Source organism: Protopterus annectens, chromosome 10.part0 (genome assembly GCF_019279795.1).
Source record: "Protopterus annectens isolate FY-2018-M chromosome 10.part0, PAN1.0, whole genome shotgun sequence".
NCBI lineage: Eukaryota > Metazoa > Chordata > Ceratodontiformes > Protopteridae > Protopterus > Protopterus annectens.
The window spans coordinates 545785473-545799695 of record NC_056744.1 but is presented as its reverse complement, the minus strand read 5'-3'; the positions used below and the strand labels follow the sequence as shown (position 1 = coordinate 545799695).

At 35.6% G+C, this 14223-nt stretch overlaps 1 protein-coding gene across 1 annotated transcript in view; it reads right to left on the bottom strand.

Moving 5' to 3' along the window:
* Window positions 1-289: 289 nt before the first annotated feature.
* LOC122813218 (coiled-coil domain-containing protein 190-like) overlaps window positions 290-14223 on the bottom strand; it is a 199291-nt gene continuing 185357 nt past the window's right edge. Inside the window, exon 4 of the mRNA XM_044085403.1 lies at window positions 290-4951. Within this exon, the coding sequence (XP_043941338.1) occupies window positions 4303-4951 (649 nt within the window). The 3' untranslated portion in view covers window positions 290-4302. The remainder of the gene's footprint in view (window positions 4952-14223) is intronic.

The following is a 14223-nucleotide window of genomic DNA, read 5'->3' as shown; positions in this document are numbered from 1 at the left end:
ATCTGGAGCTTTTCTCCCCGGGCCTCCTCTGAATACACGTACCTCATGACCCAGTTGGACTTTTTTGGTAAACAAATGCGAAATAAATAAATAAATAAATCATAGATCAGGAATACCCATACAGTCTATCATCATAAATTAGGAATACCCCTTCATCCTATCATCATAGATCAGGAATACCATCACAGCCTATCATGATAGATCAAGAATACTGCTACAGCCTATCTTTATAGATAAGTAATATCCTTACAGCCAATCACCAGAGATCAAAAATACCCCTACAGCCTATCATCATAGATCAGGAATACCACTACAGCCTATCATCATAAATCAGGAAGGCCCCTACAGCCAATCATCACAGATCAGGAATACCCTACAGCCTATCATCATAGATCAGAAATACCACTACAGCCATCATCATAGATCAGAAATACCACTACAGTCCATCATCAGTGATCGAGAATACCATTACATATTGTCATCACAGATTAGGAACACTACTACAGCTTGTTATCATAGGTCAGGATTGTCTCTGTGTACTTATTCATTTTTGTTTCACACAGTTGCTAGGGATTTGGATAGGGTTTCTGTAGAAGAAACTAACAGGTATCTTTCTGGTCCCATGGAGCTTGAGTTTTCTTTTTTTTTTTTTTTTTTTTTTTAGTTTAGTTTTAATTGTGGCAGTAATTATAAATCCTGTAATTATATAAGGAATGACTCTAACACTCTGTCAGTATGTCTTAGCTTACTCTGAAGTCTGAGTACAATTTTTCTTCAAGTACATTTGTCCTTTCATGCAGCAGAGTGATCACTATTGCATGGTGATATCATGTTATTTTTAAGGTATGCAATAGTCACTAGAAATTCAAAGCTTATTGCCATTTTATTTTATTCAGAAAACAGCAAATTGTATCATAAAAAACGTTTTGACTTGCTTACTGCTCTTCTTTTGAAATGACTCTAGATCATTAAAGAAATTGGTACATTCATTCTACTTTTTCCCCACTTAATAACAAAAATGTATTACTGAATTGTAGAGAAAACGGATTATTTTTCTCAGTCATTTTTATTGTATTAAATACAGAAACATTTACACAAATGTGTACACACACTGTTGTCTTGCTAGATGAAAATATTAAATCACCATTTGTATATTATAAATAGTCCATAAACGGAAACACTCTGTTGCTTTTATATTACATTAAATGTTACCACTGCTCTTTATAACCTTTTTCTCAGTCATTGCCCTCTCAAACAATATATAATTAGAGAAATCTATGTGCATGAGTATTTCATAATATTTAATTGTAATTATTTCTTATTTATGGTATATTACTTACAGATATCTCCTCTTTTCCAGTTTTGTTTTGGTATGGCTGGTACATGACTATCATGTCCCTGGGGACTCTTTCTCATATACTCCTCTGCATATTTTACAAGTTGTTCCATAACACACTCACTGTCCCACAGTTCTGCCACACATGCATAGCAACAGATTTGCTTGCACCTCCAGCAATTTCCTTGAACTATTGGTCTACTTTCTCTAAGCTTCTTCAGAGGTTAAAAAACAGTTTGTAGTATTATTTGTCTATCCCACATTGCTCCTCATTTATCTAGCTCTTTGTCATACTTCAAGCTACTGTCCATGTCTTCATTTTTCCAGTCCATGTTTTCTCTGCATCATTCCTTTCAAACCCATGCAGTCCTTGTTAACATCTACTTTTTCCTATTACACAAGTTTTGAAGAAGCCATTATTTTGCCTTCCTAGATATCTATCCTACCTAAACAAGTCATGTCTTAGGACTAATTGAAAATATCCCAAGTTACAAAGTTTGTAACTTTTGAAGATCTGTATAAGAGATCATCCTAAGAAACAAAGATTGTTTGAGAAAACAACCTTTGTTCAACTTTTTCCTCTGGAGAAGCAGATTCATACCTATGGAGTAATGTTTCATTGAATTCAGATAAAAGACTAACTATCCTTTTGGGACATTTTCTTTTTTCTGTTGCACAATATAATCTCATTAATATTCTAGAATGGGTAAACCAATCAGCATGCCTGTTGTAAATCCAGTTTTACTCATGCAATTGAGGTCAGTACCCATGCTGAAAAAAAAATATATCATTGCAGCTACCGGCTACCAAACTAACAGCAGTTAGAGCTGATCTTGTACTATGTTTTAAATTCTTCTGTTTTAAGTGCTATTGTTTTCAGAACATATTTATGGATTCTGTACATTCTGCACATGAATCATTTTGTTTATAAGTTTTTCTTTCTTTTTCCATTTTAGTTTAAACATAATAAAGTTATCTAAATTATTAGTATGTAGATGTGAAACATTGCAAATTGGTAGATATGTTTTGCCATTAGAAGGCAAACTGACTTTAGGAATTATTGGATAACCTGGTCTGTGTAGCAAAAAACAGAGTTGCATAACCTGGAAACTGGGTACCACAAGGACAGGGCCTTGTATTGTTGGTTAAATAAGCTAGTATTTTGTCTTAAAGGCATAGTAGCAGCTTTCAGTGTCCATCCTATGCAGCTGCTCCAACTTGGAAATGCAGTAAGGCCTGTCAGTGCTTTGCTGCACATCCAGAAAGTGTAGCAGGTTCTAATTATGTCTTCTATGCACCTAATAAAATAAATAGATTCAGTTGTGAATTTTTTTTAATGTTTCTCAAGGGTGCACAACCTCAGATGGTATTATAATATTAAAGCATATGCAGGTATAGAGCTTCCTCCATAGGGGTAAAGGGGACTCACCCACCCCCATTTCACCTTGTTCCCTGTTTCAGTCCTTTTCAGTGCATAAGTTGAGGTAAATCAGATTTCACTAGTCACATGAGAGTCATAAACCATATTCCATAACCTTCCGTTGCTGCTATGTTCTTCATAATGTTTTGTATAAGAAATTATCTCCCTCTTACTTCTCACAATTGTTATCTTAATGTTTAGACTCAATGTAGTAAATAATTATATCTTCCACATCTCTTCTCTGTTGTCATGTTACAAATCATGCTCCATGTTATGAACATGTTCTTTTTCTCACTCTGTCATTTCCCAGTCATGTTCTAATTCTACTGACCCCCTAGCCCCCTAGCCTACCTTTCCTCAGATTTTTAAGGTCATTCTAAACAAATTCTAAATGATTCTGCCTTATACAATATCATTTCACAATATACCTAGGTTATAGTCCATGCAACAGATGCAGTTTGCATCTGATTTCCATACTGATGGAGAAGAGGAAACCAGTTGTGATATATAATGTGAAGAAGGCATTGCTGAGAAGCCTGGAAAGCAGACAGTACAGAGGCAAGTGATACTTGTGATGCCATGCTAGTTGTGACATGATAGTCCCTGCCTTCTCATCCCAGCTCTGCCTTACATACCCATGAACTAGCTAGTCTGCAGTTCTGCATTGACAGGCTACACGTGTCAAAAGCACATAGTTCATGCCAAGAATTTTTACATGCATCTGCCCCATGTTGTACCCATACCTGCCCAAGAGTTATTGAATGTTAGCAAACAGATACTTTTCATGCATGCATTCTAATGACCTTTATGCTGTTACCTTGGACACTGAGTGACATTCATGCTGCTATTTCTTCTTCAGCAAAAGGAAATGAAATAAATAAAAACACCCTGGGTACAATTTTTGCCTTAAATTTAAAAATACCAGCATGAGCCCATCATTCACATCATCCAGAAATCATATCTAATTCCCTCCAAGCTTGATTCATACTTACGCATAGCTCTGTGATTTCTGCATAAAAATTAGGAATTGTTTCTCGAAGAATTACTGATGTTCCTCATAAAGTTAAACCTATTCAATGGAGTGTACATTATTAAATAATTACATTAAGCCTATACAAAGATTTAAATAGCATTAGTTATATGACTTCTAATACCGGAATTTGTCCTGTTATGAAAAATGACAAAATACGTTTCTTTCTGACTCCCTGCTACAATGTTATAAGAGAGTGCTATAGTTTTAAATGTTCAGAAGTTGTATTAATGATGTGTTTTTATTTTCCAGCTATTATAACTCACTGAATTCTCCTTTTCTATCTAGTATTTGCAAGGATATTCCCTAATAATATCAGATTACATGTATTTCCCGTAATCATTTTGGAATGAAATGTATGCTCTGCTTACATAGTGATGCAAAAGTGAATATGTGTTTTAAACAGTAGCATTTGTTTCATTTTTACAAATTCATGTATATTATAAAGTCATGAAAGTCAGTACTTCTTGTAGAAGAGCTGTATGCACTTTTCTGTGTTTGCAAATTAGCATTTCTTCATAAGGTTTTGAGACCTTTTAATGTTTTAGCTACATCTTCTCCAGGAGAACTCCTCTGAAATGATTTCCTTTCTTGCCCAAATATTTCAGTAACAGTGAGTTCTCTCTCAGACTCTGGAAATCCTCTGTAACGAATGTAGCGGGCCTTCTTAGCTTCTGCAAGCGAATCCATAAAATTTGGCAATGTGTGCATTGTCCGAAGGTTCCCATCTGGTGCAAAGGCCTCTGTGTCAATGTCTGGGTTTTCCAAAAAATTGGAGAGAGGCTGAAGTGATGCATTTTGTTGGAAAACTTCTCTTGCATTTCCATCTTCACTTGCCTTGTCCTGATTTACCGATGCCACATTGGTGCTATTGTCACTTGTAAATCCTTCTTGACTTGGCTCCCTAGATATGCTCAGCCTTTTTGCTATGGAAAGTTTTATGTTGGACATGTTGATGTCTGCAATAGAGGACTCTGTCTTGACTTTGCGCATCCCAATTGGTGTTGAAATGCGCTCAGGAACTTCTGGTGTCTGGGCTGTTGATTTTAAATCTTTTCTGCTGCTTACATCTTCAATGAAGCTATTAATTCGCATCTGCAGAGTATGAGGTTGTCCTGCTGTGATGTTAAATATGCTCTTTTTTGTTGAGAAGGATCTTTGAGTCCTGAAAAATTAAGACAGGGGCAGAAAAATAAAAAAAATATATACATTAACAATCATGAGATATTAGACATTAGTATTCTCAGTTATAAAGCTAGGCTGACAGTAAAATAATGCTACCTCTTAAATGACACCGATCTAAAGGAAGACAGCGTCTGAATACCTGTGATCTTTGTGTTTGAACCAATGTGTCACTATAACACACCATTCAAAATCAGCTTAGTAAATGACATTTATAAGATACACTCAGTTTATTAACAAATGCTGATTTTATAGTTATAAAAAGACATTCCAAGTAATGAGTTAAAGCTGAATAAAACCCCTTCTCATGGAGTATAAGCAATTGACTTTACCTTGAATTTCATTCTGCAGAGTCCTGCTCTGTAATTTTGATTTGCAGTGCTTTAATAAAATACTTTATACTGATTGTGGTGATCTCCTTTTCTCACATTAGTACTATTCCCATTCTAAATTCATTTAAGCATGAAAGCTTTTAAAGTCAATGCAAAGTTAAAATAAAACTTCTTTTGACTGTAAGACTGTATAGAAAATTACTTTGGAGATTATCCCTTAAGCTTAGAAAGGATAAGTATTTATTATTTCACTATGGTTTCCACTCTCCATTCTATAGAATGTTCTATGATAAATGTTCTTGTTTATATATTCCTGGTTCAATAATGTATTATTAAAACCATAATAAAAAGAAAAATTTAAAAGCACAGTTTAACATGCCTCTACATAAGGTATTATTTAATGGCAAACACCATAAAGAAAGATGACTTCACAAGAGTTACCCTTTAGTCAATATAAACAACATTGTTCAGCTGTAAATGTGTATTAGTTATCCCAGGTTGATCAGACTTACCCCCCTCAAAGAGCAACAGACATAAATAGGAAACTTGAACAGATCAGAGAAACACCAAGCATTACAAAAGGTAAGAAGAGAGAGAGAAACTTACAAAAACACTCCATTTGTAAAACCTATGCAAACTACCTAAATCCTATTCAGTAAAAACTCAAAACAGTTCTTGTAGCCCTTGAAAGTCAATAAGGAACACTATCCTAAAACAGTCAATATAAAAAAGGAATAAAGGGATATGTGAAGAGTTTGGTTTGTGAATGGGGCACTACTAAGATGACCATAAGATGCTCTGTGGATATGGTGTATCTGAACTTCAGCAGGAGACTGACTGGTAACAGAAAGGATGCTACTAAGATCATAGCTAGGGTGAGGTGAGGAGGTAGCTGCCCTGAGTGCATACTATTAGGATTCACAATAGAGAGGAGCTGATGGTGCACAATACAGAACCATCATTGTTTTATGAATCAGTGGGAATATCATGGCTTCATAAATGAATGTTGATAATCACACACAGCAGGTGTTTGGTAGAAAGCTACTAACTAGGGTTGTCAGGCTTCAGTATTAATAGCCTACCCCATATCTCATATTTGTAGGAGCTATTACACTGGTTGACAGCACTGACATGTATGGTATTTACAGCTATTGGAAAAAGGTTTCTATGAGATCTTGTGTAATTTATGGGGCAGAGAAATGAATAATAGCTACGGTTTAACAAATAAAGTGATGGAAGGTTAAGCATTTTGTTGAGCAAAATGTAGGAGGGATAGCATTCATGCACATAAAGGTAATCATGGGAAAGACAGTGGAGAGAATGTTTCTGAAAGTTATATTCATCCCTAAGTATAGTCAGTAGCTTAAGCTGTGATGTATTGCTAATGGGCGTCAAGAGATGCTGAAGTGATTCCATCATTGCTTAGAGCACTGATAAATATGCATCAGGAAAATCTTGTCTCATCCAGGAGGCCAAAAGCAGAGACTGACAAAATAAAGCTATCAAAATGTCAAGAAGAATGGAATATTTGGGTTGTATTCACAGAATGAAAGGAGATAAAACTTCATATGATGGGAAAGCACTGTAGACTATGTGGGAAGTTCTTTTGTTATCTGACAACAAAACATATGGTTTTGTGTTTATATGTTTGATTGCGATGGAGCTGAAGAAAGACCGCTATGGGGGGAGGCAAGATGTATGAAGGAGAAGTAACTTAGTATTGAACACATTAGTAAATTATACAATGTCAGAATGTAGTCAACATGAGGGTATAGACATAATCTATTTATTTATTTATTGTACAGAGTATTACATTTCAGGAATAATAAAAAAGCAGTACAAGGGGAGTAAAAAACAACAAAATGGAGTACCAATAAACACAAATAATATAAAGCAATGTTGGTATAAAATACATCAATAGTATCTACAAATGTGATTCCTAAAACATCTGACAGACCAAAATATGGACTATGTCCTATAAAGAATAACAATCCAAAGAAGAGTAGAAACACTAAGGAATGTTGTAAGCAGTAACTAATATCAGAATCATAGCAGTGGGGACTATGAGTGAGGTACTCAAGGAGATGAGGAAGCTTGAGACATTCAAGTATCTCTAACAGGAGGGGTTAGCTTGCATTATGAAATAATTACAGACAGAAGTATCAGTCAGATGCTCTAATATGTCATTTCAAAATCATGATAACAGAGGCCTGTTTCTTAGGTAAGGAATCATTGTCAAATAGATGATTCACATCTGGAGAAAACATGTTCAGTTGACTGCAGTCCAAATACAGACCTCATACAATTGCTATCTCCGTAGCTTTGTCACTTAAGTGACTGATGAATGGAACTTGATTTTATTTGTTTGTGACAGAAACAAAGCATAATAATGGAGTTTAAAACTACAGTTGCCAGGAATAGGGCTGTCCTCTCTGTAATGAAAAGCCATTTTGACCTCTGCAACGAGAAGTAGTGGTATTCTCAGTTGTCTTAGAAAGAAAGACACATTTTTAGGGTAGTGCAGTGCTGTGTTATGTGATGAGCTAAAAACAGCAAGGGTAGAATGTGTTCCAATATAGGAAGCAAAATGAACTTATTAATATTCCAACTAGCCTGAGGTGTAAGAATCCTACCGAGTTTGCAGATGAATTTCAGTTGAACAATGATATTTTTCTGTATGAAAAATCGGTACTGCAACTGAAAGAAAGAGAAAGGGCAAACTACCGTTTAAGATATCTAAACTTCTCAGCACAGTCATTTATCCCAGTGGACTATGAAGGTCATTTGGGAAAGAATTTGCAAAGTGTTGGGGAACAGCCTGAGTTGACGTTTAACTCATTCCATCTAACTGCTACCAGAGATTGATAAGGCCCTTTTGAAGTACCTTATTTATCCAAGAATCAGACTTTCTATGCGTTAGAAACAACAAAACACCTGCATGAATTGAACGTTGATGATTAGGAATGTCCAACAAAACTTTACTGATAAGTAATATAAAAATAAATGGCCCAGCTTTGAGCCTTGGAGAAAAGCAAATGAGACACTGGCAGATTACACCTTAAAAATAGCTATTAAATCAGATCAATGGAGTTTCCTCAAAGCCAAGGTGGTGTTCAAAAGAAAGGCATAGTTCGAAAGATATGAATCAAAGGCCAACTTGAGATCCATAAAGACAGTGACTATAAAGCTACATTTGTCCACATTTGGGAAAATGGGAGTCAGTAACCTAATACAGAGACACATGTTCTAAAATGTGTATTAAAGCTTTGTTTTGCATTATTTAAAGGCCATTACATGCTGGCTTAATTAAGTATATTGATATGAACTAATTTTCTCAAAAGCTTGACAAGCAGGAGAAGATTAGATGGGATGGCAATCAGGAGTGGACAGACATGATGTTTTGGGCAGAAAACTCATAGCATTCTTTCAATAATAGGAAACTATGCCAGATGAAAAAAAAATATTAACTATAAAGCTAACCATACAGAAATAAAGGAAGCAGCCATTTTAGAAAGGCCAAGAGTACTCTACATACTGAATCACATTAGACAGGAGTTTCTAGATTTATGGAAACAAATACCACTCTCAGTACATCATAGAATTCAGTGAGATCATGATAAAATAAGTTAGATGATAAGGGGTGAATCTAGAGGATGATCCTGCAGAGAGAAATCCATCACACATCTCCACATTTAGTGACCTTTAGTCATTTGAACCTTCCTTGATTAGCCTTTCTTCCAATGCCAAGGATGTGAGTCAATCCTCAGGGAGTCAGGAAGATGCTCTTTTCCTGCATCATTCAGTTAAACACACTGTGAAACCCCAGCACTGGCCCAATAATCAAGGAGCCTCAATCCTCACCACCGGCAACAGTGGGGGACGTACACACTGGGAGGATGACAAGTACACACACAGTAAAATGTAATTTCCGTTAAGAGCACACAGAGACCACAGTCAGTCTGGGGCTGGTTTCTCCCTATTTCTCCAGATCCCCAATAAGACTCCCCACTGGCACAGCTATAGAGTTGAGATCTCAGCTGAGTGGCCAAACCAAGACCTCCAGCACCCTCACTGTCCAACCAGTGCTCCGTGTCCCTACGCAAGTAGCTGACACACACACATACTTTGAGGTTTAATTTACACACACACACACACACACACACACACACACACACACACACACCTGGGAAAGGTTGGAACAGGTTTAGTAGCTATGCTTCCTTCTGCCCTGACTTTAAGGTAGTTTTCACCGTCACCAGCCTACTCCTTATCAGCTACTTTATGGCTCTTAACAAAGGGTGTCCAATCTTACTGTGTAATGTTACTATTAATAAAAATGGTAATTTGACCAAGAGCAAGGCTATCAGGAGTGGCCTGCACAGTGTCACCAAATAGATATGCAAGTACTCTAAAAGCTTAAATATCTCTCACAAATATCAGCTACAAAGATATGTTTAAATATATTTAACAATAAATAATAATAAAAGAACAAGTAAATACTCAGTAAATCATCACAGTAATTCCAGAGTTCAAAATCACAGGAAATATTTAAAACAGCATTGCAGTAGAGTCTCAAATAAATACAGGAAACATCTAAACTAATCTTCACTATATCCCTTACTGAATCTAAAATAATTAATATACCCTAAAAACTTACTGCTACCACAAGGCAAGTCAGATGTGATGAGTGGGTTTTCCCAGCTGATGCTGTCAGGTCAAAGACAATTACAAAATGCACAGTCTGTCTCTCAGAGACTTCTTAAATTAATATTCCAAAAGTTATTGCTGGGATACTTGCAGAATAACATCATGTCTTGTCATCTGACTTCAGTTCCCAAGCTCAAAAACAACCATTGAGGTAGCATTTAGCATCTACCTGTGAAAATATATAAACAAGGCTTTTCCTCAGATGTTTGCAGATCCTGGAAGTCCTATAACAATAAAACACTTCTACAGCTCAAGCCTAGTAATTATCTCTCTTTAGAGGCAACACAGAGAGTCCCCTAGTATAGACATCCTGTCACCTGTTGACTGAAACTGAAAGATTACATTCTTTTATTACATTGTTAATTTCAACTATTTTTCTGAATTTTTGAAAGTTAACCTTCTGTGTGCCAGTTCTCACTATTAAAACATGTACATTCACACAGCAATAATAGTTTATATACATTTCTATTCTAATCCAGCAGGTACACTGTGGTCACACCTCTAAACTCAGTGCTGTACAAACCCTTTTCACACATACTTCTGTACCAGCAGTTTGATATACAGACAACATGCAGTTCTGATACATTTCTAACACAAGCATATGAATCTTGTTGACATTCACAACAAACATATAATTATTTACAAAATTCCAGATAGCTGGGCTGGCAGTGTCTCTTTCTGTCACACTTCTGTATAAATCATATTAATATTCACTAATGACATGTAATTATTTACAAAATTCCAGATAGCTAGGCTGGCGATATTTCCTTTTGTCACACACACACACACACACACACACACACACACACACACACACACACACACACACATATATATATATATACACATATTTTTAAATGTTCGTCGTTCTTATTTATTTATTTTATTTTGTTTTACACTTGTTTACTGGGAAAGTCTGACTGGACAAGTTGTCCTTTTTCAGTGGAGGCCCGGGGAGAAAAGCTCCATATATATGCAGAGATTTTGCTAAGATACAATGACAGAGCAGAGACAAAACTTATGTACATGCATGAAATGGGTGACTGTTTACAAAGGTATAAAACATCCATACAGTACAGTATTTTTACATTGCTAACAGAAAAACATTTTTAAAGTTTGTCAGGCTATATACAGAAGTTTCAGTACATTAACATAACTAGAGTTCAGTTGGCAGAATAGTCCTTAAAAATAAAGAGCTCCAGGGATGCATTGTGGTTACATAAACTGTTCTAGGGAGTTTAGTCAGAGAAAGTTTGTTTTTAACCTGGTTCTTCAAATTTTTTCTTAAAAAAAAAAATCAGAAAAAATTTCAAATGAATGCAGTATGAGACAGAATGGACTGATAGTGTATCTTTAGCTGGGATCAGTGCCAAATCACAAATCATGTGTGTTATTTTTTCTGCATCTACATTATATTTTGCTTATGAAAGGAAACTGCCCTAATCAGGAAACCACTAAGGAGGCTAAAATCAAAAGCATCATTTCCACAAGTGTATATTAATAATTAACTACCAATGCGCATACAAAGTTGGTTATGTTTGTACAGAATGCACTGTAAACTGTTTAGATTTCTTTGAATCCACCCCCACCTTTTTTATTTTACATTTTGTTGAGACTTGACTGTTTTACAACTCAAGACAGTGAGAAAGGAATGTTTTCAGCAATTAGTTTATGTGCAATTGAAACAGGAAATGAAGATTAAGAGTTTTATTCCTATTCAGTTAGTGACACTTCCCAAAACTTTAACTGTACATAAAACAAATGCCAGTGTTGATCTCATATACTTATAAAGAAGTTTTGTTCAACCTTCTGTATTATTTGATAAAAACATGAGGCTTGTCTTACTGTTAAAGAGACAGTCAGCAACTATATTATTGAAACCGTGGATATAAGAAAAGCAGATTGTGTAAAGGCCTCCTCTGCAAGGTCACTAGGCAACAACAATGGTAAATGAAAAGCTTCAAAAGAGATGCGACCATTGTGGCTTCATTTTATAAGTGATGTTTTGATTAATTTTACTGTACAAACTCAGAAACAGAAGACCGTAGACACTTACGTTTTGCATACAGTAGATATTTATCATTTTGAGGAAAGAGATATTTAGTTTCCTTTATGGACGTGGAACATGCTTGAATGGGGTAAAAGGCGAACCCCAAATGGTCATCTTTATCAGTTGCCCTAACCTGCCTAATGTTGTTTCATCTTTGTTAATGTGAGATTTGGAAAAATAATTATTGATTTATCTGAAGGTTTCTTCAGTATAAACAAACAAGGGGAACTGTTTTAAAATGTGGAGATTACAAAAGGTTAAAATGAAAGGTGATCACAAAAGAGTGAGTAAGAGAGGGGTAAGCAGAATTTGCTGTAATATGACATAACAGAAAATAAATGAGGCATGTTAGTTAATTTATTGCAATTCTTTGTATGCAATTGCAACATTGACCTGCTTTGAGAGAGGGAATGTGTGTGTGTGTGTGTGTGTGTGTGTGTGTGTGTGTGTGTGTGTGTGTGTGTGTGTGTGTGTGTGTGTGTGTGTGTGTGTGTGTGTGTGTGTGTGTGTGTGTGTGTGCAATTTATGTAAGCAAAGTGATTGAAAAACAATGAGTTGGTATGAATTATTATGTATGTGAAAATGTAAGCAATATGGCATAGGTTTCTGTGAGACAAAAATAGGCAGAAGACAAACGCAATATATAAAACGATAAAAACTAATAAGCATTGTAACAAACTGCTATAAATAATCATTTTTAGCCTCTGGAATCAGATGTACACCTTCTGAAAATGCTTTAGAGCGGTTAGGAAAAAGATGAGCAACATTAAAGTAACTTCATTATTTGCATCTCTCATGAAAAGAAATGGTAGCAGAACAAGATAGAAAAAGTATTGTTGTAAATCATTTGACCCCATGAAGTTAGTATCAACATTTGCTAAAAAAGAAACATCTAGGAATAAGAAGACACAGGCTGATGACAGGAAATGCCTGGCTTAATGACAATAAGGGAAAACTCATTATCAACCAGAGAACAATTAATTCATTAAAGAGATTTGCTAGGAATACCATGGTATCAAAGCTGTTTGGCAACTTAAAAATGTGGCAGTCTCTTCATATTTGGCTTATTGCAGTGTCCTTTTCCACAGATAATCATATGCTGACTTCTACGTCCAGAAGGCTCAGAGCTCTGCTGCCAGGTTGTTCACAGAATTCCATCAGTAAGTTTATCTTGCACCTGTACTATTTGTTTGTTGCTTTAGGATTATATTCTGGGTATTAATTTTAACAGATCATCTCAGACCTGTGCTATGAAAACTACACTACCTAATAGTGGCTTTATGGTGTTATTCAGAGTATTAATTTTAACAGATCATCTCACACCTGTACCATGAATGCCTTACTATCTGTTAAAAGTTTTTAGAGTGATATTCAGAGTGTTAACTCTAACATGTCATCTCATACCTGTGAAAGCTTCACTATCTGCCAGTTGCTTTAGTGTGATATTCAGGGTATTACTTGTAACAGATTATCTCACACCAGCTCCATGAAAGCTACATTATTTGCCAGTGGGTTTGAGACTGGAATTCAAGATATTACTTTTAACCTGCTTAGCTCTCTCTGACCTTGGTCCTGTTTATCTAGAAAGACTGTCATTATCCTATCATCTGGCATTTCTCATCTGGCCTTACTCATATACTTGACCAATGAAGGGTTGCTGATGATTTTCAGGATGCATCTAGAGACTTCTGTCAGCCATTTATTCAGTTATCATGCTTCAGTTCTTTGGACTTCATTATTTATTTCCTTCAGTTTTGCACTTCAGAGGGCAGTTTTAGAAGTTCTTAAAATGATATTGTTTTATTGCATTATTTATTTGCTGTTATGTTTCCTAAGACATTAGTTTTCAGAAATCTAAATAGAACTTGATTCCATAGTCACGAGCCAATTCTTTAGAAAGTTAAAACGAAACAGGCTTTCAGTTGCCGCGAAACAATTGGTGTAGTTCTAGATAGAGAAATGGCAGATTAAGTCGGTCAAACAGTTCTTCTTACCAATAGTTAACTGTTGCCTGTGGGTTCTGATTTCCTGGGGACACTTCCGTGACAAATAAAAACAGATTTTGCATTATTTTATTTACATACATGATGTACGATCACTAATAAACTAGTCAGGTTTCCTGTCTGTGTTTCTTACGGAAAACTTAAAAGCTTTAGCTTAGTATGT